We start from the raw sequence: 22,785 nt of genomic DNA, 5'->3' as shown, positions 1-22,785 counted from the left end.
GGAGTTTTGTCAAATTTTTCTTCTGTCTGCGTCTACATTGAGGACATTGAAGAAAAATATTTTATTCCTGTGTTTGTCTGGTTTGGTATCAGGAGGAGTTTACAATTGGGGAAACTTTGGACTTTTTATAGTGTGGAATCTTCATGATTGGCTCCACCCACTTGCTAGTTATATGTGGTATAAGTTTAAAAAGCTTATGATTTTTACCTATTCACTTTTGTTATGTTGAGATCACACCTAGGCCCTTTCACATGCTAGGCACGTGTTCTGCCACTAAGCCATCGTGTCACTTTAATGTCCTTAAGCATAAAGTGAATTTTGATGAGGGATTTGTTTTTTTATTGGTTCTTTGCAAATTTCATATAGTATATTTTAGCCACAGTCACTTCCCAGTCCCCTTTCCCCTTCCCTACCCTCCTGAATTTCTGTCCTTTGTTTAATCCACCAGTACAGTTTGTGCTGTCCACATACCCTGGGAGGTATGGCTTTTGCTGGAGCATGATCAGCAATGAGGGGTCACACCCTTAAAGAAAACTGTTCCATCCTTCACTCTCTGCAGCTATCAATTGCCAATAGCTCCTTATCTATGGATAGGACTTTGCACCCACCTCCACTTTCCATGCTAGAATTGTCAGCCTTGAGCCGTGTGAGTCTTAAATGCATGGATCCCATTGCCTTACTGTCTCAATCACTAATGACTGCCCTGTCTTGGTCTTAATGTCTTCTGCCCCCTCCTCCTCAATGACTTCTGTTCCTGGGGGAGGGCAGTGATGCAGATGTCCCATCAGGGTTGAGCATCCCACAGTCTATGATGCTCTGGGCCTTGACCAGTACTATGTCTCCGTGTAAATTGCTGACTACTGATAAAAAAGAAGCTTCTCTGATGAGGGTCAAAATATGCGCTAATCTATGGGTGTAATGATGTCACTAGGGGTGATTTGTTACTATCCCTATGTAGCTGAGTAGTAGTGGCAGCCCCTCCCCTCGGACCTATGACCTGTCTATCTACAGGCTACTGGCTCTGAGAAGGGTGCCAGGTGTGGATTTATCTTGCGGTGCAGGCTTTAAGTCCCATCAGGAAGTGGTTAGTTACTCCCATGATGATGGTGCCGCTGGTGCACCGGGGGCATGCATTGCCAGGCAGGACATTTTTGAAGCTCACAGGGTTTACACCTGCGTAAGGTTGATGATGACTTTATTCCTCCAGGAGCATGGGTAGCACCTTCAAGCTAACCAGTAGGGATGAAGCTTTCAAGTCAATACCAACTTGATTTCTCCATGTTCTATGACCCAAGTATTGTGCTGAGTTCAGCAATACAGTGTTACTGTTGAGTAACACATGGCATTAGCAATAGTCTTCAATGTCTGGAAACCTATGGGACTTCACTTACCAACAACTCCAGAAGAGATAACCCATTCCAGGCACCGGGTTTTTTATTTGATGTTCTACGGTGTCTAGTAGAGACACTGTTGCCTTATAGGCAACGACATCTAAACTCTTTTTTATCTTTTAGGAAGATTCTATAACAATAGGTTTTCATGTGACTTTTTGAAGTATCTTTTATTCAAATAGCATTTTGAAATGCTATTCACCCCTTCCTGTATCCCCCTCTCCCTTGCCTTCCCACTTCCCTCCCCATTTACACCTCATAATCCACTGTTCTCTGTCAGCCCTTCCTATCATCTCATTCTAACTCCTCTTCTCTAAAACCCACCCTAATTTCCTGACCTTTCTGGGTATTCCAAGTGGAATATACACATCTGGAGATTCAAAGCTAATGCCTGCCAATGAGAGAAAGCTTATGATATTCCTATGTCTGGGTTGCCTCACTCAGAATGACTATTTCCAGCATGATCCACTTACCTGCAAACTTCCTAATTTCACTTTTATTAACAGCTGAATAATACTCTGCTGTGTAAATTTCTATTTTCCATTAGCAGCTGATGGACAGTCAGGCTGTTCCCATCCTAGGTACTGTAAACAGAGGGGAACTCTGGTTCATTGCTGGTCAGAGTGCAAGCTGGTTCAGTCACTGTGAGGACCTGGGTAGAGCCTCTTCAAAAAGCTAGAAATAAATCTACCATGTGATCCAGCTACAGCACTTGTAGGCAAACACCCAAAGGACTCTACATCCCATGAAGAGATACCTGTGAATCCATATTTAGAGAGGACTTTAATCTTGTTTATAGTTGATATAATTGTAGGCAGGGAAAATAGTTGCTGCCTTTTTGTTGTTGTTGTTGGTTTTTTTTTTTTTTTTTTTTTTTTTTTTTTTTTTTTTTTTTTGTCCTGCAACTCTTTGGAACCTCCAAGAAGAGAATTTGATGGAGTTCCTACTTATAATCACATCCAGTGCTGAAACTTGATTGGACTGAGTAGATCTGTGATTAACGGCACCTACAGTCCTTTGCTGAACATATATTTGATGAGTCTATTGTACAAAATAGATGATTAGAAAGAAATTCTGATGTAAGCACAAAATAGTGACTCTAAAAAAATTGGGTTGACAAAGCTCCCTATCAATACAAAACTAAATGTATTTGGGGACAGCTCTATTTAGCAAAGTTTATCTAAGCTCGCTTGATACTTCAGCATCTATAGCAGGTGCTTCACCTACTAACAATTGTGTATTCTTCAAGGGAAAGTAAAATGATTTGGGGTTGATTTCCCAGACATGGGAATTATGAAGACATAAAAATAAGACCATGTTTTTAAAATGTATTCTTCAGTAGAATACTGTCACAGAATTAAAAAAAAAAAAGCAGAAATGACTAACAAACTGACTAAAGTACAAGATCTGTACAAAGAATAAATATTATACTAATGTTGGAATTCAGATTATGCAATTTTGATAAATTATGCATATCTATATACTTAAGCTTTAACTTTTTATTTTTGAAAAAACACTTTACACAATTTTTTTTTTTTTTTTTTTTTTTTTTTTTTTTGTATTTTCGAGACAGGGTTTCTCCGTAGCTTTTTTGGTTCCTGTCCTGGAACTAGCTCTTGTAGATTGTTAAAAGACTATAATTAATTTTTTGGTCATTGAATACATATTTTCAAAATCATTTGCTTCTAAAACATTAGTCTGGCTGCACACAAATCACGCGCACACCTGTGCTCTGAACACAAGCTTCGGAACCCGTGATTACTTTTCCTGGACTCTGTTCCCAGAGGAGGCTGCCACACACAGACTGAGCTCACCAGTGCCAGGAGAGGACTGAGGAGATGTCAAAATAGATGATAACCAGGAAGAGAAAATGCCCCAGCTGGTTCTGGAATAGCCAAACTAATCCAAGCGTGGAAAGGAAATTTTCTCCCAGGCAATTTTCTATGAAGGGTTTTAGAAAATATGTCGGAAAGTATGTACGTGAAAGAAGTGTCATAGGATGACTTTGGGTATACAGGGAAAAGCTGGAGTGCCATGTCCGCCACAGCAGGTACGAAGCAGATGCTGGACACATGGAAGGTCCTTGCAACACTCCATGTGAAGTGACCTGCAGTCCACACCTCAGAGGGGATGGCGAATCAGCTGCTGCACTACTCAGTCTGCCCAGGAGAGGGCGTGGAGAGCACACATGGAAGCAGAAAAAACTCAAAAGGTAACAATTTTGTTCAACTCAACCAGCGAAAAGAAAACTGTAACCAAGCAGAATGTTTCAAATAAATGGGCTTGGGAGCCGTGGTTAGCGAGAAGCCTCCTTAACTCAACCGGAAACCAGCATGCCCTAGCTTGGATGAGACCTACAGCAAACCCATCTCACTCTGGAGTGGGATAGAGATGGCACAGCTAATCGGGTCCCCTTGTTGCCAAGAGTGATGTACACATTATCTTCCCTACATTAAACACCCCATTTATGTCCAGCGCTCAAAAAATTGTTTCTCGGTAAAGGTCAAGAAGAGCGAACAGCGCTTGAGTTTGATTGAGTTAGCTGTCAATCATTCACTGCCAGTAACGGAAGCAGGAAGCCATTTGATGTAGGAAATCAGCTACAATTGGCAAAATGTGGTCTTTGTGTCTCTAATTAGAATTTCTTCTTTCAAAATACCTCATTTGTAGTTGGAGGGATGATGCCAAGTGGGCACCCATCTGGCCATTCTATGGCGACTTACTCTTCTCAGTAGCAAATCTAGCAAACAAGATGCCAGTTCTGCGTGAAGGTGATTTCAGTGGGGCCTAAAAGCAAAATCAAAGCACAAGATAAAAATGAAACCTCACAAACTTTGTAAGTTGAGGCGCCAGAGGCTGTAGCATATGTGAGAGTACCAACTCCATTCCTGACCGCATCGCTAACCGGACCCCCATTCAGAAGCTGAAAAGGACCTGTGAGAGTTGTCCAGGGTGACAGGTAAGCCATGGGGGCTGCTATGGAGCCTGTGAGGGAGGGAGTCATGGTCACGTGGCTCCCTTCTTACCCAGTCACTGCTACTACGTTTCCCTTGTATCTTTGGTGAGTTCATTTCACACAAATCTAACTTGCCTACTGTGAAACAGGACTAGGCTACACCAAGAGGAGCTGCCGGGAGTGGGTTGGCAGTGGCAGGAGCTGTACATGGTCTGCATGCTGTTTGTTTCCCTTCCCTGTTATTTCTGACTTTACAGAAAAGAAATCGTTACTTTATTATAAAATTCAAATGTCCTTTCACTATTACATGTTACAGTTTCCTTAGTATTCTGTTGTTGTAATAAGAGCGGCAGGGCTGCGTCTCCAGCACCCGGCCACCCACATGGCTAGCTTATGCCCCGAAATAATTACACGGAAACTGTATTCTTTTGAACACTGCCTGGCCCATTAGTTCCAACCTCTTATTGGCTAGCTCTTACATATTGATCTAACCCATTTCTAATATTCTGTGTAGCACCATGAGCTGGCTTACCAGGGAAGATCTTAACCTGCGTCTGTCTGGAATGGGAGAATCATGGCGACTCCTGACTCGGCTTCTTTCTCCCAGCATTCTGTTCTGTCTACTCCGCCTACCTAATTTTCTGTCCTATTAAAGGGGCCAAGGCAGTTTCTTTATTACTTAACCAATGAAACAACAGATAGAAAGATGACCCACCTCCATCATTCTGTTGTATGATTCTGTAACAAATATCCTTCTATACTTTTCACAGTTTTAATTTATCCATTTGTGTGTGTGTGTGGTGTACATTCCACATGCAACAGTCAGAGGACAACTTTTGGGAGTTGGTCCTCTCCTTCTACCGTCTGGTGCTGAAGAACAAAACTCAAGCTGGTTGTTTGGTGAGTGACATAGTTTCTGAAGATGGTTTCTACAGGATGTCATTAGAGGGACCGCCCATCACAGTCCTTCAATCAGCGACATCCTTACCACTCTTCCCAACACATCTTTCGTCACCACAGGGGAACAGAAACACCTTCTGCGGCTGATGTCTCACTGACAGCTACTGACTTATACAGGAAAGTCCGGGAAAATGAGCTAGCCTTTAATGGATTTAATAAATCACTTATGGCATGATCAATCACATTTTCAACCGCTTTTAGTATACAGTTTTAATAACATCAGATACAGTGATGAGGATAGAGAAGAAACTGACTTTTCTAAATTAGCTTGAATTACATAAACACAATAATACTTTACAAATAAAAGTGAAAAGCCTTGAAACTTAAATAAAATAGCCAAGCACACACCTAAAACCTCGGAAGGGCTGGGGTCTACTCCTCCTCTCCTGCACACTGCAGGCATACCTGAAAACACACCTCATCACCACGCATACGAGCTGTTCAGTATCTCCAATGGAGTTTGTTTTTAACATTGCATAATTCAGGTGTCACAGGTAGTTATGATGGAAATGTTTATAGTGTTCCATAACCTACCACTTAGTTAAGAGGGACCTGGATTTTGTTGGCTGTGAATAGGCTCTGTACACATCACAGGACTAAGCATTGTGTAAGCATAAAGACAGCCTTCAGGAAAACTAGAGCATTGGTGATACACGTAGTGTGGCCAACCAGCCTTCCCCTGTGGGTCAGGCCCCTCTGGAAATCAGGACTCCCAAAGGTCAGCCAACGTCCTCGGTGGTTCTTATGCTTTGTTCTTGGTGTCAAAGATTCACATTACACACTCATTTCTAACAGCCAATGGCATGCCTCAGAATGAGAACCCAGCTGGATCGCGCACTTTGCAAAGTTCTCCCTTTGCACCCACTTCTAAATATCCTAGAGAATGACAATTTCTTGAGCAAGTCCACAGTTAGACATGACAATCTGCTGGGCATATTTAGGAGTGACCTCCAGGCAGCTCCCTGCGCCCCTTCCCTTCTCACTTCTGCCATTTGTTTTCACATTTCTAGACCAGGAACAGACCCCACTCTCGGCAGTCTAAGCTCTCTGAGAAAAGAGAAACACGACATCCTGGTAGTCTCTTGGTTTTTGTTGCTAACAGAGCCACAATGAGGAAGTCAGTCTGACAGCAGGCCTGACTCCTACAGGCGGCAGGAATCTTTCTACAACACTATTTTACTCTGAGCTGTCCCTCCAAAACTATTCCCCCAACCCCAGTTATTTTGTAAGTTGTTACGATAAAATATCCTATTAAAACAACTTGGGAAGAAAGGGTTCGCTTTGGCTCCAGTTGTTAGGGCTCAGTCCATCAGAGCAGAGGAGCCCTGGTGCAGGAGCCCGACGCAGTTAGGTCGCAGAGCCTTCACAGCCAGGAGACAGAGAGCTGGAGATGTGCTTAGCTAGCTGTTTTGTGTGTGTGTGTGTGTGTGTGTGTGTGTGTGCCATGCAGACCTCCAGCCATGGAACGGTACCTCTCATCTTCACAGTGGGTCTTCTTCCCATCTTCACTACCCTGTCAAGATAATACCTCAAGAGTATGCCTGCCTCCTAAAGATTCCAGACCCTGTCAAGTTGATGCTGACCACCACAGACACATCTCTTGTCAACCTGACACCCCAAATTATCACTTTTAAGTCATAACTGTTCACCCCTTGTCTTCACAGACTCATGGACATCTCATAAAAAGCAGAATGCATTCAGTCTAATTCCAAAAGTCCTGGTAACCTTTAAGAACTGCAACTGTGATTAACAACCCAAAGCCATCTCTTAACATGTTTAACATCAACGGGAAGTCCCATGGTTCCAATACACAAGAGTGCCGAGTAAACATTGTCATTCCAAGAGGAGAATAGGCGCAGCAAGGAATGGTTACACCAAGTCAAGACTGAACTACAGCGGGAATGCAGCAAACCCTGCAGCTCCCAGACAGCCATAGGCAAGGGCTCAGTAAGCTGGGACTCTAGCCCAGTTCCTGATAGGCTCCCGATTCCCCCGAAGCCCATGAACCTGGCTTCTGCATTTTCCTGTCTTCTGGTTTTCCAAGCCCCTCCAGAATGACCCAGTAAGTTCTGCCTAAAGCATCAAGGAACTGTTCTAACCCAAAGCTGCAAACACTTCCACCTTTCCCCACAAAGCAGTTCCGAGGGCCTAAGAACCACATGGTCTGGTTCATCACAGTGCTGTCCCCCGTTCTCAGCACCAACATTCACTCCGTTACTTAACACAAAATCGTCCAAGGCAGCTTAAGGAAGGAAAGGTTCGTTTCCGTTCACACTTCAGGGTCTTGCATACCAATTTTCTCTACACTGAGGTAAAGGAGACTCATTAAGAAGAGAATAACTCTGGTCTAAGGAAATTCTGGAATCTTCCCTGACTCACAGGCTCCTCCTCCTCCAAGGATATATAAGCAGCAGGACTGTTGAAGAGACTCTTGGGACCGTCAAGCTGCCTGCAAGTCTGCAGTGTGCAGGGTTCTAGGTGAGCTAAGTAAGCACTCCTGCTAATGTATGCTCCTGGTGAGCCAGAATTGTCCAGATCCTATGAGAAACCCTCACTCATGGTTTGCCGACTTCGGGCCACTGTGGATTCCCTGTGTGTGTGTGTGTGTGGTGGTGGTGGGGGCGGGGGGATTGTTCATGTCTCCCTGGAACAGTATCACATAGCACAGAGTTCAGTCTGCTAGGCCAGAGAAGTCATAGCATCAAGAAGATGAGTTATTGGGCCTCACTGCATCTTCAGTCAAGAAGCAGAGCACTCCTGGTGTTCAGTATGATTTTTCCTTCTATGTGATCTAGAACACTAGCCGAGGTGATGCTGCTGCCCGTATTTAGGGTGAGTCTTCTCACCTCAGCTACTCTAGTTAGGATAATCGCTCACAGGCATGCCTAGAGGCTGACCTCCTAGGCAATGCTAGACCCTGTCAAGTGGACAGCAAATATTAACCCATCACACCCTGGTCTGTCTCCCTTCCTAGTCTATGCATCATCCAAACTGGATGTCATAAAACTGCATGCCATGCTGGGTGATGAAATGCTGGCTCCCTGCATTTGATGGTAAGCTGTATTGCATGTCTGTGTTGCCATCAGAGAGAACAGACAAGGCTGCTTTTGCTTTTGTTTTTAATGTATCTCTTTCCTTTTTCAAAAAAAGGTTTTGTTTTTTTTTTGGTTTTTTGTTGTTGTTGTTGTTTGTTTTTTGAGACAGGGTTTCTCTGTGTAGCCCTAGCTGTCCTAGAACTCACTCTATAGACCAAACTGGTCTCCAACTCACAGAGATCTGCCTTCCCCTGCCTCCCGCGTGCTAGGATTAAAGGTGTGCGCCACCACCGACCAGCTAAAAACCTGAATTCTCCCATGTATACCATACATACAAACTATTTGTGGAGACATTTCTCTCCACTGCTTGGAACTTCCCTTGACCCTCCCTCTGAGTTGTCTACCCTGAGAAATTCCAGTGTCAGGGTTTGAATCTGGCGCTGGCCCAAGAGTATCACTGCACCTTTACAGACAGCATGGTTGAAAAGCAGCAGTTCCCAGGCTGGCGAGAGACAGCGACACCCCCTGTCAATTTAGGTCGGTTTAGAACAAACCCAGGAGGGGACTTGTGCAGAGCCAAGTTCATATGACAGAAAGGAAGCAACAGGAACCGGAAGCGATGGAAGGGCAGAATCACTGTCCTGTCGCCAGCGTGTGCTGTCGTAGCCTGTCCCACGTGTGTCTTTTTGGAGGTATCAAGGCCATCTCTTGAGAAAGGCTCATCTCGCCAAGAAGCGTAACTTGTGCAGCCTCTGCTCCGCTTCCTGCCTTCAGAGCCAAGCTTTCCTTTACTTGCAAAATGGGCTTCATCCAAAACTCCCCTCGAACAGCTGCAGCTTCCAGATGTACAGGACTCTGTAACAAGCTGAACACACTGGGCGGCATGCTGAGCAGAGGGCTCTGGAGAGCCAAGGAACTTCTCCTTACGAAGTTCCTGTATGTGTCTAGAATTCAGGCAGAATATTGACAAAGCGCCTGCATAATCATATAAATTCCCAGACATTGTCTCAGTAAATAGCCAGACCATCACGTAGACTTAGTCAGATCCTGTTAACTTTACCTCAGGAACAAGCGTGTACCCTGGCTAGGCAATCCAGATTGCCAGCACCCAGATGCTGGTTTATTACAGAATGGAGACCAGCTAAGCCATGAGAGTACCATCTCTTCCAGGTGGCACGGCTCATGTTTAGACGTAGTGATTAGCAGCATCTTGAGCTGTCAGCTGCTATTTAGGAACAAGGACTGGATTTATGAAAACTGTCAGGCATGATCTGGGGCTCCTAATTAGACCTACCGAGCAACTGAATTCTATCTCCTGTCAATTAGCACGTACCTTTCAACACAGGTGAAAGAGGTAAATTTCTCCAACGGGTAATCAAGGATGCTTGGTATATGTTTTGCTTAATCTCCATTTTGGAACAAATAACTTGTCTTTTAAAGCCAAAGAGATGAGTTCCAAAGATAACCTTTCGTTAAACCAGTGTTAAGACAATTAGAGACGATTCTGCACCACCCACCTGAGCACGGGATGAGGCTGTGGTGCGGGGTCCACACCAGTCCGGGTTCTTCAGCTCAGATATCTCCTGCCTACCCTCTTCCCAGCCATCCTCCACAGAAGAGCAGCTCTCCATACCCACTGCCAACCCAGCGACATAAACACTGGGGCAGAGTCCTTACCCCAGACATCCAGGAGAAGCCAGATCGTCAGTACCATCATGGGGACGGATCAGCACAGAATGTCAGCAAATCTCCAGAAGGTGCAGTGCCTTCTGGGTAAAGATGTCATAACTCAATGTGCTCATCCTTTACCTCATTTTTATCCCCCACCCCTGTTGCCTTACAAGGCTATGATGAAAGTTCCAGAATTTGGGGAATATGAGGAAAGTCCAGGCATCAAATGTGGGCCGGGGCATTCATCGTTTAACCTGTAACAAGGAATATGCCTGGAATCTGTAGTCTCCTAAAATCCTAGCAGCTAAGCAGTTTTTGTTTTATATTTTAGCAGAACTCCACAGGCAATGGCTGGGGCTTAGGGTGAAGGTTACCACTTAGCAAAACAGTTTGCTAGAAACAACTCTGTGGAGCTGGCACTAACAGTTCTCTGGCCTCCAGGGGCTTCATCTTGAGATCACCTGCTGTCCTTTTCACTCCCAGAATCAAATGCAATGGCCAGAAACATGTATTTGTGGCACAAATGTTACTCAAACCCATCTTTGATATTATTCAGGCAGAATACTAGATGTACACTGAATTTGACAGCTCACTTCTACGACCCTGTCCTTCCTAAGGTCACGGTCATTCTTATTTGGAGGATGGTACTACAGCAGTTACTGATGTCGTCTTTCATTTTCTATTTATATGTAAATACATATGCACATAACTGTTCTGCACGTAATTATGCTGGGCTCATTATTCACCTTAGAGCCATGAGTTGGCACTATCATTTTATACATAACTGATCCCACCCCACTGAAGGATGCAGTAGGTTGACCCCACCCCCACTGAAGGACGCAGTAGGTTGACTCCACCCCCACTGAAGGACGCTGTAGGTTGACCCCACCCCCACTGAAGGACTCTGTAGGTTGACCCCACCCCCACTGAAGGACTCTGTAGGTTGACCCCACCCCCACTGAAGGACTCTGTAGGTTGACCCCACCCCCACTGAAGGACTCTGTAGTTTGATTCCCACCCCCACTGAAGGACGCAGTAGGTTGACCCCACCCCCACTGAAAGATGCTGTAGGTTTGATTCCCTGTGTATTACTTCATTGCTTGCTTGCTTTCCTTTCCTTGTTTTAAAAAACTTACTTATATTTTATGTGTAAGAGCTCTGCATACACACCTGCAGGCCAAAAGGGGGCATCAGATCCTATTACAGATGGTTGTCAGCGACCATATGGCTGCTGGGAATTGAACTCAAGAGCTTTGGAAGAGCAGACAGAGCAGCCATCTCTCAATCCCTCCTTTCCTCTTGGTACAGATGGAGCCATATGTCCTGATATATCCACCTTCATAGTGAGGTTCAAATGTGTCTGGAGGACAGTTTCCTAAAGTAGGAATAGCTGAGTCAAAGATTTTTGATATTAATAGCTAGGACTAAATTGACTTCTAGAAAGACCTGGCCAATTAGTACTTATCAGGGAAAATTCTAAGTGCCTATATCTAAAAGGTTTCCCTTATGTCTGCACTTGGTGCTACTGGATCCCTTTGTCCCTCTCCCCAGTGTGGCCACACTGAATAAATCTTTTCCTGGTTTTTGCTGGAATTCTGTAATTGGATAAAGGGACAGGTGCCTAAGCATGGCTTGTTGGCACTGCTGGAATCCGGCTTCATATAAAACCTGTCGTTACATGATGGGGTACAGGGATCATCCCTGGCACTGAAGTCCCTTGTGCAGGGGCAACCAACCAGCCATTAGGACTCACTGTGCTCACACTGAGATCAGCTTTGAAGTTATTCAGCGCTGTCTTCAGATGACTTAAAGAACTGCAAGGCCCCATGTTTTCCCACATCCTGAGATTTCCAGCAGGAAAGTCATTTCATGAATTAAGGTTTGGTGGACTTTACATGTAAAGCCAGGGATTTGGTGAGCTAGGAGTTGACCTCTGAATACTTTCTATTCTTCAGATCTACTAAGATTTAAAAATCTCTCTAGAAGTAAATTTTAATAAATTGTATTTTTCTTAAAGTCATATTCATGCCGATCTGCAAATTGACAGAAAATTATGCATACCCCTTTACAAAATGTAAAATGTCCATATTTGCAGTGGGAACCCTTCCCATCTCTAATTCCTGTCTTTCTCTGGGGAAGAGTTTCAGTTTTATTGATCATTTCAGACTATTTTTTTGCTTTATTAATCAAGTCTACTGCTTTTTTAGTCCTTCATCTTAAGATTTTTACTTTATTATAGCCTGCTTTTCCTAGTTTTATATAAATACCTCTGTCTGGATTTGAGGGTAAAACACCTAGTTCATATATTTTTAAACTTTTACCCTACACATTTAAAACAAAATATTCACCAAGCATATATCTGTACATCACACAATGTTATCATTGTTTATTTCTAACTTCTAGTCTCCATCTGATATTTTTTCCACAAAGACAATTTTATTCAGATTAAAATTTCACATTTGTTAGTGTGGTGGTGGTTAATGAGAAACTGGAATTCCCCTCTTTCCCTCCCTGCCTTCCATCCCCAGGCAGGGACTCCTGCCATGGAGAAACGGAGAGAGTAAGACAAGCATCCATCACTTTCTGCTTCTTGAGTCCCTGTGGATACAATGAGATCAGCTCCTGCGGCCCCAATTTCTCTGCAATGATGGACTGTGTGCTCCGGAACTGCGAGCCAGAGCAAACCTTGCTCTTTTTAAGTAGCTTGTGTCCTTAGGACTTTATCACAGCAACAGAAGATGGCATTAAGGCAGTTGGGTTGATTTTTCTTGTCCTCTAGGTGTGTGTTACTACAGGTCTTCCTCATGGCTCCATGGATCTGATCCTCCCCACGTCTGAGCTCTCTGGCCATAGCTAGCTTAGTGTGAGAAGCTGAGCTCATACCTAATGGAATTTAAAATATAAAGATTAATATAGGATGCTGATGGAAGCCTTGAACTTGCAGTTTGATTTCAAAGAGTATTTGCTACTGTTCCTATCTTTATCATGAAAATGAATGTCTCACAGACTAGTCCTCAGCTTTGCTATCATCTTCCTTTAAGGTGTCTGGTCCTCGCTGCTGGAGCTGGGCTGCTCACTGGGGACCCAGAGAAGAGGCTCACACTGGCTGCCCTCTCCCCTTCAACAGCATCTCATCCTTGCTGCCAGACGACAGTGGGAAGTTCTATTTGTCTGGCACTAGTACTGCTGCTCATCTCAGAAATTCTGAGCCAGCAGGTCTGTGATGAAGCCCAGCACTTACTTTATAAAAGATTTTCAGAATGAATTCTAAGGTACAATCAAGTTGAAAATCAGTTTCAATAAATGTAAATTAAAATATATACATAATAACAATTTAAAAAGTCATGAATTTGAGAGAGCAGGGGCACAGTACATAGAGTTGCAGGGGGAAAGGGGGAGGCGGGAATCACATTAAGAATTTTTCTCTTGCTATGATAAAAACACCATGACTATCTTAGTTAGGTTTCTACTGCTGTTAAGAGACACAATGACCATGGCAACTCTTAGAAAGGAAAACATTTAATTGAGGCTGGCTCAGAGTTTCAGAGTTTCAGCCCATTGTGATGCTGGAGAAGGAGCTGAGTTCTACATCACCATCCGCAGGCAGCGAAAGGAGACAGCCACTAGGCCTAGCTTGAGCATGAGATCCCAAAGCCCTTCTCCAACAAGGCCACACCTCCTAACAGTGCCACTCCCTGTGGACCAAGCATTCAAACCCATGAGTGGGGGGGGGGGATTCCTATAGTCAAACCACCACAATGACAAAGGCAGTTTACGGAAGGAAGGGTTTATTTGAACTTATGGTCCAGAGGGTAAGAGTCCATCACCACCATGAAAGGGAGCAGGGGAGCAGGCACCCGACCACTCACCTCCAGACCCACAAACAGGAAGCAGGAAACACCCTGGGGATGGCAGAAGGCTTTTGAAGCCTCAAAGCCCACCCCTAGCAACAGATCTCCTCCTCAAAGCCCACCCCTAGCAACAGATCTCCTCCTCAAAGCCCACCTCTAGCAACAGATCTCCTCCAGCAAGACCACACCTTCTCATCTGTCCCAAACAGTTCGCCAACTAAGGACCAAGTATTCAAACATGTGAGCTTATGAGGCCATTCTCATTCAACCCATCACAATTATGTAATTATATTTTAAGAGAAAATTAAATTTAAATAAATACTAACTACTGTACAAATACTCATTCCTTGACAATCACATCTTTTAAAATCTCCCTTTCCCCCAGTCCCTGCTCATCACCACAATGCGACAAGACAAACGCCCCCGGCTTTCATTATCTCTGAGCTTCTCAGTACACAATCAACGCCTCGGTTTTCTCTCCACCACTGGATCCTGGACTCTCTGCCCTCCTGCTCCTGTCCACACTGTACTACTTTCTGACACGACCCTTAATGTCTCAATAACTTCAAGTCTGTTCAAAAAAATAGCACATCATACGCCATTGTCTTTCAGGTTCTTAAATACTGGTAGTGGTAGACATGGATAAAAACCTCTGTCTAATGGCGCTCACATCCTAATGGAGAAAACATAAATTACACACTTTGGAAAGAATCAGTGTTAAAGAAAAACTGAGTGTAAGGAGGGGATCAGGAGAGTCAGGTAGTGGGTGCAGAATACTTAGACTGGGTGGCTCGTGAGGGCATCAGGTGTTCAGGCAAATTTGAGGAGGTGAATGAATATCCAGGAAGCTTGTACACACATCAGAACCAGCACCGCTGCATTCTTACCGTACTGTTAGCATCGGAGACAAGGTCTAGAACACAGCACAGCACAGTAGGATATTTATTATGCACATTACATCAGGAAAGCAAATGTTAGCATCACCATCACAATCATTATCCCCTTTCTTTCTACATGTTTAGAAGTGGAACTTCACAGGTTTGGTGGAGTAGCAGAAAAACTCATTCCCTCATGAGATTCCTAACCAACAAGGAGAAATTCATAGAGAAGGGCTGGATGCAGCCTGCAGGTGTGGCTCCCCCTTCATGGTGCAGACTGCACTCTGCAGACTAATGGAAACAAAGGCGCCATCCGCTTGTTCTTAGCTTTGCATGACATTCTGTGCTCACAACCTATATGTTTCTGTTACAGTAAATGCTCGAAATCACTATCTTTAGGAAAAAATCTTGAATGAAGAAAGCCATCTCAAACCCAGAGACAATGTTCTAATACCCAAGTATCTCCCATATTCTCATCTCCAGCTTCCCCAGGTCTTACAAAAATTAAACCTAAGTGACATGCACAGGAAACAATTCTTACTGTGATCAAGGCCGGGACACAGTTTATTACTAATTATTATATTACACAGGGTTATTGTTAACACAGAGCATTGGACAACTATTTTTTCTTTCTTTTTAGCTTTTTGAGTTTTTGCTTTTAAGAATTAATTGTCTTAGCCTTTCAGTAGTGGTGCACGCCTTTAATTTCAGCACTTAGAAGGCAAAGGCAGGGAGATCTCTGTGAGTTCAAGATCAGCCTGGTATACAGAGCGAGTTCTGAGACAGCCAGAGTTATATAGAAAGACTCAGTCTCAGATAGATAGAAGATATGTAGGTAGGTAGGTGGATAGGTAAGCCAAGTTTTAAAATATTGCTTTTGAGCTAGGGATGTGGCTCAGCTGGTAGAATATCTGCATAGGACCCAGGATTTAATTCCCAGCACTGCATAAATCAGGTGTGATGGGACATACCTATAAACCCAATATCCATGGAATGAAGGGAAAAAATGCTATATCCAAGACCCTCAAGAACAAAGAGCCAATGGAAGGTGTGAGTGTTAATCTTAGTTTGTCAACTTGATTGGATCTGGGGTTAGCTAAGGCGTGCAAGGGTATCTGGGAGAGGAACAGAGATCCTCCCCTCAGGGGGCTGCCAACCAAAAGTTACCCATGTGGGGAAAAAGTGATGCTGCTCTGGCACCCACCCATCCCCTGCTGGTGAGCAGGTCAGCCCCTACCTGCCTCTGCAGCAGGCATCCTTTCCCAACACTGGAGCCTCGCTCTTTAGCCTTCCAAAGTGCAGCAAGGATCATCGGCTCTCCCGAGTCCTCTAGGCCATGGGTGCCAGATTCGGACTGCTGAGGACCTCACCCAGCCTATGGACTAGGCAGCTTCTGGTCCTCTGTCTCTCCAGGGTGAAGACTGCCATGTGGACTACCCAACCCTCACCATGGCAGCCAATGTAATAAATCCCCCTGCAGCATATTTCCTATTCGTTCTGTTCTTCTAAAGAACCAAACACAAAAGGGGAAAACAACTTTGCAAAGAAGTCAAAGGAACTGATAATAGTATAGAGAAATATTTATTTTGTCTTTCTTCAGTTTAAGTAAAATTTCACACTGTACAATTACATGGAGAGAATAAGAAAACAGAGTCAACACCTTTTGTTCTAAGATAAATCAGGTGTGATACCCTTGCATCCCTTCTTTCCTCTTACGGAATGCCAAGGCGCTACCAGCTTGCTGCTTCATGATCTGATGCACCCAGCTCAGTGCTCAGAATGCACACAGTGAACACTGAGCTCCTAAAAACTCTAAGCTGCCTAACACAGAGAGTTACTGAGAGCCTGGTTCAAGAAGAGGAGTGAGGAGATGAACCTCTTTAACTCGGAGCAGGGGCTTCTTCAGAGGCCAGAACCCTAGCCAGGGGAGAGAATTTTACCCGCCTCTCACTGAGGAGACCCTCTGAGAAAACTATGGCTGGAAGCTTCTCTGCATGCTAAGTGTAAAGCTACACAGTGCACGTGAGGTAATCAAGGAAATGCATGACGTGAAGACAACCATAGTTGTGGGATGTGCAAAAAAATTCCCTTGCAAGGAGAGCATCCCTTCTCTATACACCAACAGGACCTTTTGCAGCGTCTGTTTCTTAAAAATTTCCCCAGGATTCGAAGGACAAAGGCAGTAAATGGAATCACAAAGCCACATCTAATGCATTAGAAAAATAACAGACACTGCGCTGGCTGTCATTTTGTTCAAGTCTAGCTTCAGGAGGGGCTCTTCAGGCAGCAGTGTAGACGACTTCCTCCCAGCATCCTGTAAGCTTGCACAGTGCACTACAAAGAGCAAAGGTCTGTATGACCTATGGCTTTTCTTAGCAGTATGGAAAGTACATGAACAATATCGGGCCCTACCTAAGCTCTTTGCCTGCTTCCTCTGACAAAGAATTAAATAGCACCATAATAGGCAATAGCAGAGTTCGCCTATTTCACTGAAGGCTGGCGCTTCAGTGTCACACGTGCAAAGAACCACAGAAAGGAGAGAACGAGTACAGGAGTGCCACTCAGTTTCTGGACGTTTCCCGTAAGGAAAACGCAAGCAGGGGTTTTACATTATTGCAGAAAAGCTATTTTTTCCTCTTCATAAACCTTTTTGCTTCTTTCAAAAGCTCTTCCACGTCTTCCTTCTCTTCCTCGTCCTTTCCTGGCTGCCAGTCAGAATCCTCATCTGTCGGCTCATACTCTTCCTCATCCTCATCCTCTGGGAAGCTGTCATTTGGGTCGTTCTCACCGAGGTGCCCAGCGTCATCACTATCTTCATCCAGAGCAACTCTGACTGAGAAACAGAACATTGCAAACAACACATCAATCGCTATTCGACCCGGGGTTAGGGATATCTGTTGTAAAATGTCTCCCTGCAGCAAGAAGTAATTGATATACAGCTTACTACTTTAAGTTTCAGAAGGCACTAAAGTGATCGTTTATTTATTATTATTTTCCCCCCACACTGGAGAGCCCTGGACTAACCTGGTCCATGACATCAAAGCAATGGTCCATAGTAAACACCATGTTCTCCAGCCCTTTACCCCAGCTATGCTATGTCCCGTCCCTTCCTGATAGGACTGCTCTTCCATCCCCGCTAACCTGGTCAAAGACAGAAGTGGCAGCAGCATGTACCACTTGTAAGTAGATGCCTGGAAACCAAGAGACAGCTGGGAAGCTTTGTCTCTGGAAACCTCGGTGGCAGAGGGCAATCCCCTGAGCAATGGGAGCCCAGGAAAGCCCTGTCAGACTTGGGTTCTGCCCAGACTGTCCCAGGTCCCATCTACCTTTCCTCTGATCCTGGACCCCAACCTGCTATAGGGAATGTTTTTCTGTCAGATTCATCAAGTGTGTTCTCACTCTTTCTAACTGATCTAACAAAGAAGAGACTAATTTTCAGAGCAGATCACACTCTCTGGAGAGGATGGCTCAGGGTTTCTGCTGTCTGGATCTTGACTTCTCTTTGCTTGCCAGCTCTTCACTACTCTCCAATCTCTTTGACGTCGGTTATTCTGATCTCAGTGCACATCACTCTGCTCTCTCTCCTAAGGCAAGGTCTCATGATGGAAGCCCAGGCTGGCTGAACTTGCTGTACAAGTGCTAGGGCGCAGGCGCGCAGCTAGTTATCCCACACAGCTAACGTCTCTCTGTTCAGTTCTCCAGCCGTGGGGTCCCAGAGGAGTCCAAGCATGGCCGCTGGTAGGCTTCTGAACTCACTCGGTTTTCTCCCGTTGCAGACCTGACATTAGAACACGACTCGCATTGTCATGGACGGGCACCCTTGCCCAGGCCCATGTGTGCTCTTAGACAGACTTTTCTTCTCTTTCCGTTAGTGCTCTAGCATCTGACATCACATAATGCACGTATGTTCAGACATACACTAGCCATCATTGCAAAACCCCACAAGTGCAGGGCTTTATTTCAGGTTTACTGAGGCAGTGAGTCATAGTCGTCACAAGGATTTTATTTTCTTTCTCAAAAAGACTGTTTACATCACTCACATTCTACATTCATGTTTGTGCTTCTTTACCGGGAGGCCTGGAACCTACCAGAACATCTCCCAGGCACGGTGTGTTACTAACGCTCTGACTGAGGAGCCGTCACTGCACCACACGAGTGCCCTGTGCTCTGGAGCTCAAGACTAAGGGTGGCTAACAGTGCCCCGCAGACACTTTGTTTTCCCCTTGGGAGACAGGATTTTGCTGTGTAGCCCAGGCTGGCTTCAAAAGTATAATTCTTCTGCTTCAGCCTCCAGAGTGCTTAGGTTACAGACTGGCTAGACGTGTGTTAACATGGTTTTAAATGGTTTTATGTATTTGTTTGTTGTGTATGTGTGTGTGCACACGTGTGTGCAATAGGTGCAATGGTGTACATGAGAAGGTCAGAGGTTAGGGAACAATCGTGGGAGCTGGTGTTCTTCTCCCTTACCTCTCTCATCAGGCCCGCCAGCAAGCAGCTGTATGTGCTGAACCATCTTACTGATCCTGACAAGCAACTATCTCTATAGAGCCAATTAATAGACACTCTAACAATAGATTCAATTAGCAAATTTAAGTATTAAATAATGTAAACATCATTTAGATTGGCGTTTCCTTTGCTTCCACTGTTCTTCAGTGTTCTGAAGGTGTTTCCAGAAATGCCGGTTTCTGTCTTTCTGTGTGAATGGGCCACAGAGGTATTGAAACTTCACACATAACCCAGGAATAAGTTATCTCTGCCCATAAAAGTCAATGTTTATAAGCAAAGAGATTTAGAGAACACGGCAAGAAGCCCTCTGCTGCACATGTGATTCAAGGGGAACTGCGGTGTCTCGATTTAAATGATGAACCAGGAAAGTTTCCATACAACTTGGAATAAAACTCGCTGCTTGTGAACTGTAGAGAAACTTTCTTATACAAGGGAATTCTCAATTGGAGAATTTGGAAAACTGTTCGGGTCAAACCACAGACTCCAAAGCCAGACTCCGCACGGTGCAGAGAATGCCACGCCAGTGAAAAGCTTGCAGCAGCAAAGTGACAGGCGCCCAGCAGTGGATGTCCGGTTTGTGAAATCAGTGACAGCACACGATTCGGTACCTTCAGTTTTCATAGTCGTGACTCCCAGCAGCTGTGCACGGGATTCAAGAGCATAACATACTTTAAATTAAGAGCTCACAGTGTTTTCTTGTATTAGATTCAGTTTATTTAAAACATAATTTCTGAGTATACCTGTAAAATCAAAGTGAGCTTGTTTACTACAAAGTAAGGTGAATATAAAAATTATTTTTCTTTTGCAGCTTTCCCCAATAATGCTTACAGGCTTGTTTGTTTGTTTTATCACTAGTTACTCTAATTTTTATGGTTGGTCATTCACTCCGTCCCAAAAAAGTCTTGCAAAAATCGGCATGGTTTATGAGAAACAGTAAGTATCTGAGTCGAGACACCTGTGTTGTAAGCAAGTCAATGCTTTCTACTGCTGTGATAAACACCGTGACCAAAGCAACCTAGGGAGGGCAGGGTTGATTTCATTTGACCGGTTACAGTCTATCATTGAATGAAGTCAGGGCAGGAACTCAGGCTGTTTACTGGCTTGCTCTCTGCTTCACACTTAGCTACCCTTTCTTCTTTTCCAGTCCAGACCTACATGTCTAGGGATGTTACCACCCATACTGGGCTAGGCCCCACTACATCAATTAACAGTCAAGAAAATGACCTACAAACATGCCCACTGGCCAGGCTGATTTGGGTAATTCCTTAATTATGGATTCCTCTTCCCTGGGGACTCAGTTTGTGTCAAGCTGACAATACAACTAACCAAGACAATGATGAATTTTATCTAATGGAATTAAATATTTTTTTATCTATAAAGCAATTAAGTTGTCTCAAAGATCCTCTATAACTCTAAAATATTCATTTTAAAGTCAAAATAGGGCTTTTCAACATCTCTACAGATAAGTGTAACTATGTGAACTGTGAAAACGGCCTGACAGCTTCGCTACCTGAAGACAGAACTGCAGAAATAAGCTGTCATTTATTTTTACAAACTGATGGAAAACACTTATCTACCGTAGTGGTGAAAACAGCTTTTAGAAAAAGCAATAAACTAGAGGTTTGACCTCACCTACTGTCCACAGTATTAAGATGTGGCCATGCTGGCCTTCTCTAACTCTGCAGAGGAAGCTGTAAGACCAACACAACATAAGAATTATATACAACAGCAGAGTGACAGTTCTGGGGCTGGGACACAGCTCTGCGGCAGAGCTCTTGCCTAGCACAAACTACTGGGTGAGTTTCCGAGGAGAATCATTCCAAACTGCTGTTATATGTGCCTCAGAGCTGATTAATAGCTTAGCTCTTCAGGTTTTATTTTCCTTTTTCTTTCCATAAATATTATTTGGTACAATACCTCTAGAGAAAGAAAATGTATTATACACTATAATATTTTTAAGAATGTTTCATCTTACAACCAAAGACTAGTTTTTTTCTTTTCTTTTTTGTTTGATTGTTTGTTAGTTTTTGCTTTCTGAGATAGGGTTTCTCTGTGTAACAGTTCTGGCTATCCTGGAACTCGCCGTGTAGACAAGGCTGGTCTCAAACTCAAGAGGTCTTCCTGCCTTTGCCTCCCAAGTGCTGGGATTACTACTGCCCAGGTTAGTTTGTTTTGTTTTCTTTTGCTTTTTAATGTACCAAGATGGTAGTGGGTTTTCACATGTAGTAAAGCAGCTTGTAAATGTCTGCTGTACTGTATCCCACCACTGCATCAGGTCTCCGACAGCCCACACTCCTGCATCATCAGGTCTCCGACAGTCCACACTCCTGCATCATCAGGTCTCCGACAGCCCACACTCCTGCATCATCAGGTCTCCGACAGCCCACACTCCTGCATCATCAGGTCTCCGACAGCCCACACTCCTGCATCATCAGGTCTCCGACAGCCCACACTCCTGCATCATCAGGTCTCCGACAGCCCACACTCCTGCATCATCAGGTCTCCGACAGCCCACACTCCTGCATCATCAGGTCTCCGACAGTCCACACTCCTACATCAGGTCTCCGACAGCCCACACTCCTGCATCAGGTCTCCGACAGTCCACACTCCTGCATTCTCTCAGCTCTTCCCACCTAAGTAGCAGCTTGAATCTCAGGTAAGCCTTGTTACTCTTCTTTAAACACTTTCTTTCTTATCTAGATTCTGTTTCTTGGGGGAAAGGGAGGGTATATCAGTATGTATACATCACTGCAGAAATTTAGAAGCTTTAAAGCAGTTCTCAATGATCCTTCTGAGTTCTTGCAACAGCATCAGTTGCCTGGAAGGATGAATACCACATAGTAAGGATGATACTGCACAGCAAGGAGCTTGAGAGAACAGCTCCACTAGTCAGAAGTGAATGCTGGCAATAACTGCCTTTAGATGCCATCAAGAGGGCAGACAGCAAGCAAAGTATACGACAAAATTTTCCTGGCACTTATTTCTCTTGCATCCACTATCTTGTGCCAAAGCTCTAACACTGTGAAAATGTGTGGAAAGCTAGTAAGAGCTCTAGCTAGCTAGAGAGAGAAGAAACATGGCGAATGGTAAGAGAACAAGCAATGCAACCCCTTAGCAGCGACAGGTAGAAAACTCTGTGGAGCCTGCATTTCAGGAGGGGCTAAGTGAGAAGTTACACCCAGAGTCTAGTGTGACTGCCTCCTTACTGATCCTGTGCTACTGTATTACCTTATGTGGGCATGAGTGTCCACCTCAAATGCAACATGTTTACAAAGAAACCGACAAGGGCCTGGCTTTCTCCTTGCTTCTCCTATGTGTGATGTCATCTCCATTCTCCTCATCACCTGAACCACCGTCCAAGGCACTGCTGTTTCCTAGCCCTCCTGCTGGCCTCCATCCATGCACATCAGCTGGCAAGTCTATCGATTCTCTCAAGAGCTCTTGACTTTGGGGCACTTCTCACATCCCTGTGACCCTTCCCACACAGAAGACACATGACACAGGAAAAAAATGAGTATGTGAGGAAATGAATCTATA

At 44.4% G+C, this 22,785-nt stretch overlaps 1 protein-coding gene across 3 annotated transcripts in view; it reads right to left on the bottom strand.

The window, feature by feature from the left end:
• Positions 1–16,307: 16,307 nt before the first annotated feature.
• The window catches only part of Aplf (aprataxin and PNKP like factor), a 54,342-nt gene continuing 47,864 nt past the window's right edge, over positions 16,308–22,785 (bottom strand). For 2 of the 3 annotated variants that reach the window (XM_057771779.1, XM_057771799.1), the window contains exon 10: positions 16,308–17,575. In XM_057771779.1, the coding sequence (XP_057627762.1) occupies positions 17,367–17,575 (209 nt within the window). In that variant the 3' untranslated portion in view covers positions 16,308–17,366. Of the gene's footprint in view, positions 17,576–19,856; positions 19,888–22,785 lie in introns of all 3 variants that reach the window. The other variant, XM_057771790.1, reaches the window with a different exon arrangement.

Source organism: Chionomys nivalis, chromosome 1 (genome assembly GCF_950005125.1).
Source record: "Chionomys nivalis chromosome 1, mChiNiv1.1, whole genome shotgun sequence".
NCBI classification, from domain to species: Eukaryota; Metazoa; Chordata; class Mammalia; order Rodentia; family Cricetidae; genus Chionomys; species Chionomys nivalis.
This window is presented reverse-complemented; position numbering and strand designations above follow the sequence as displayed.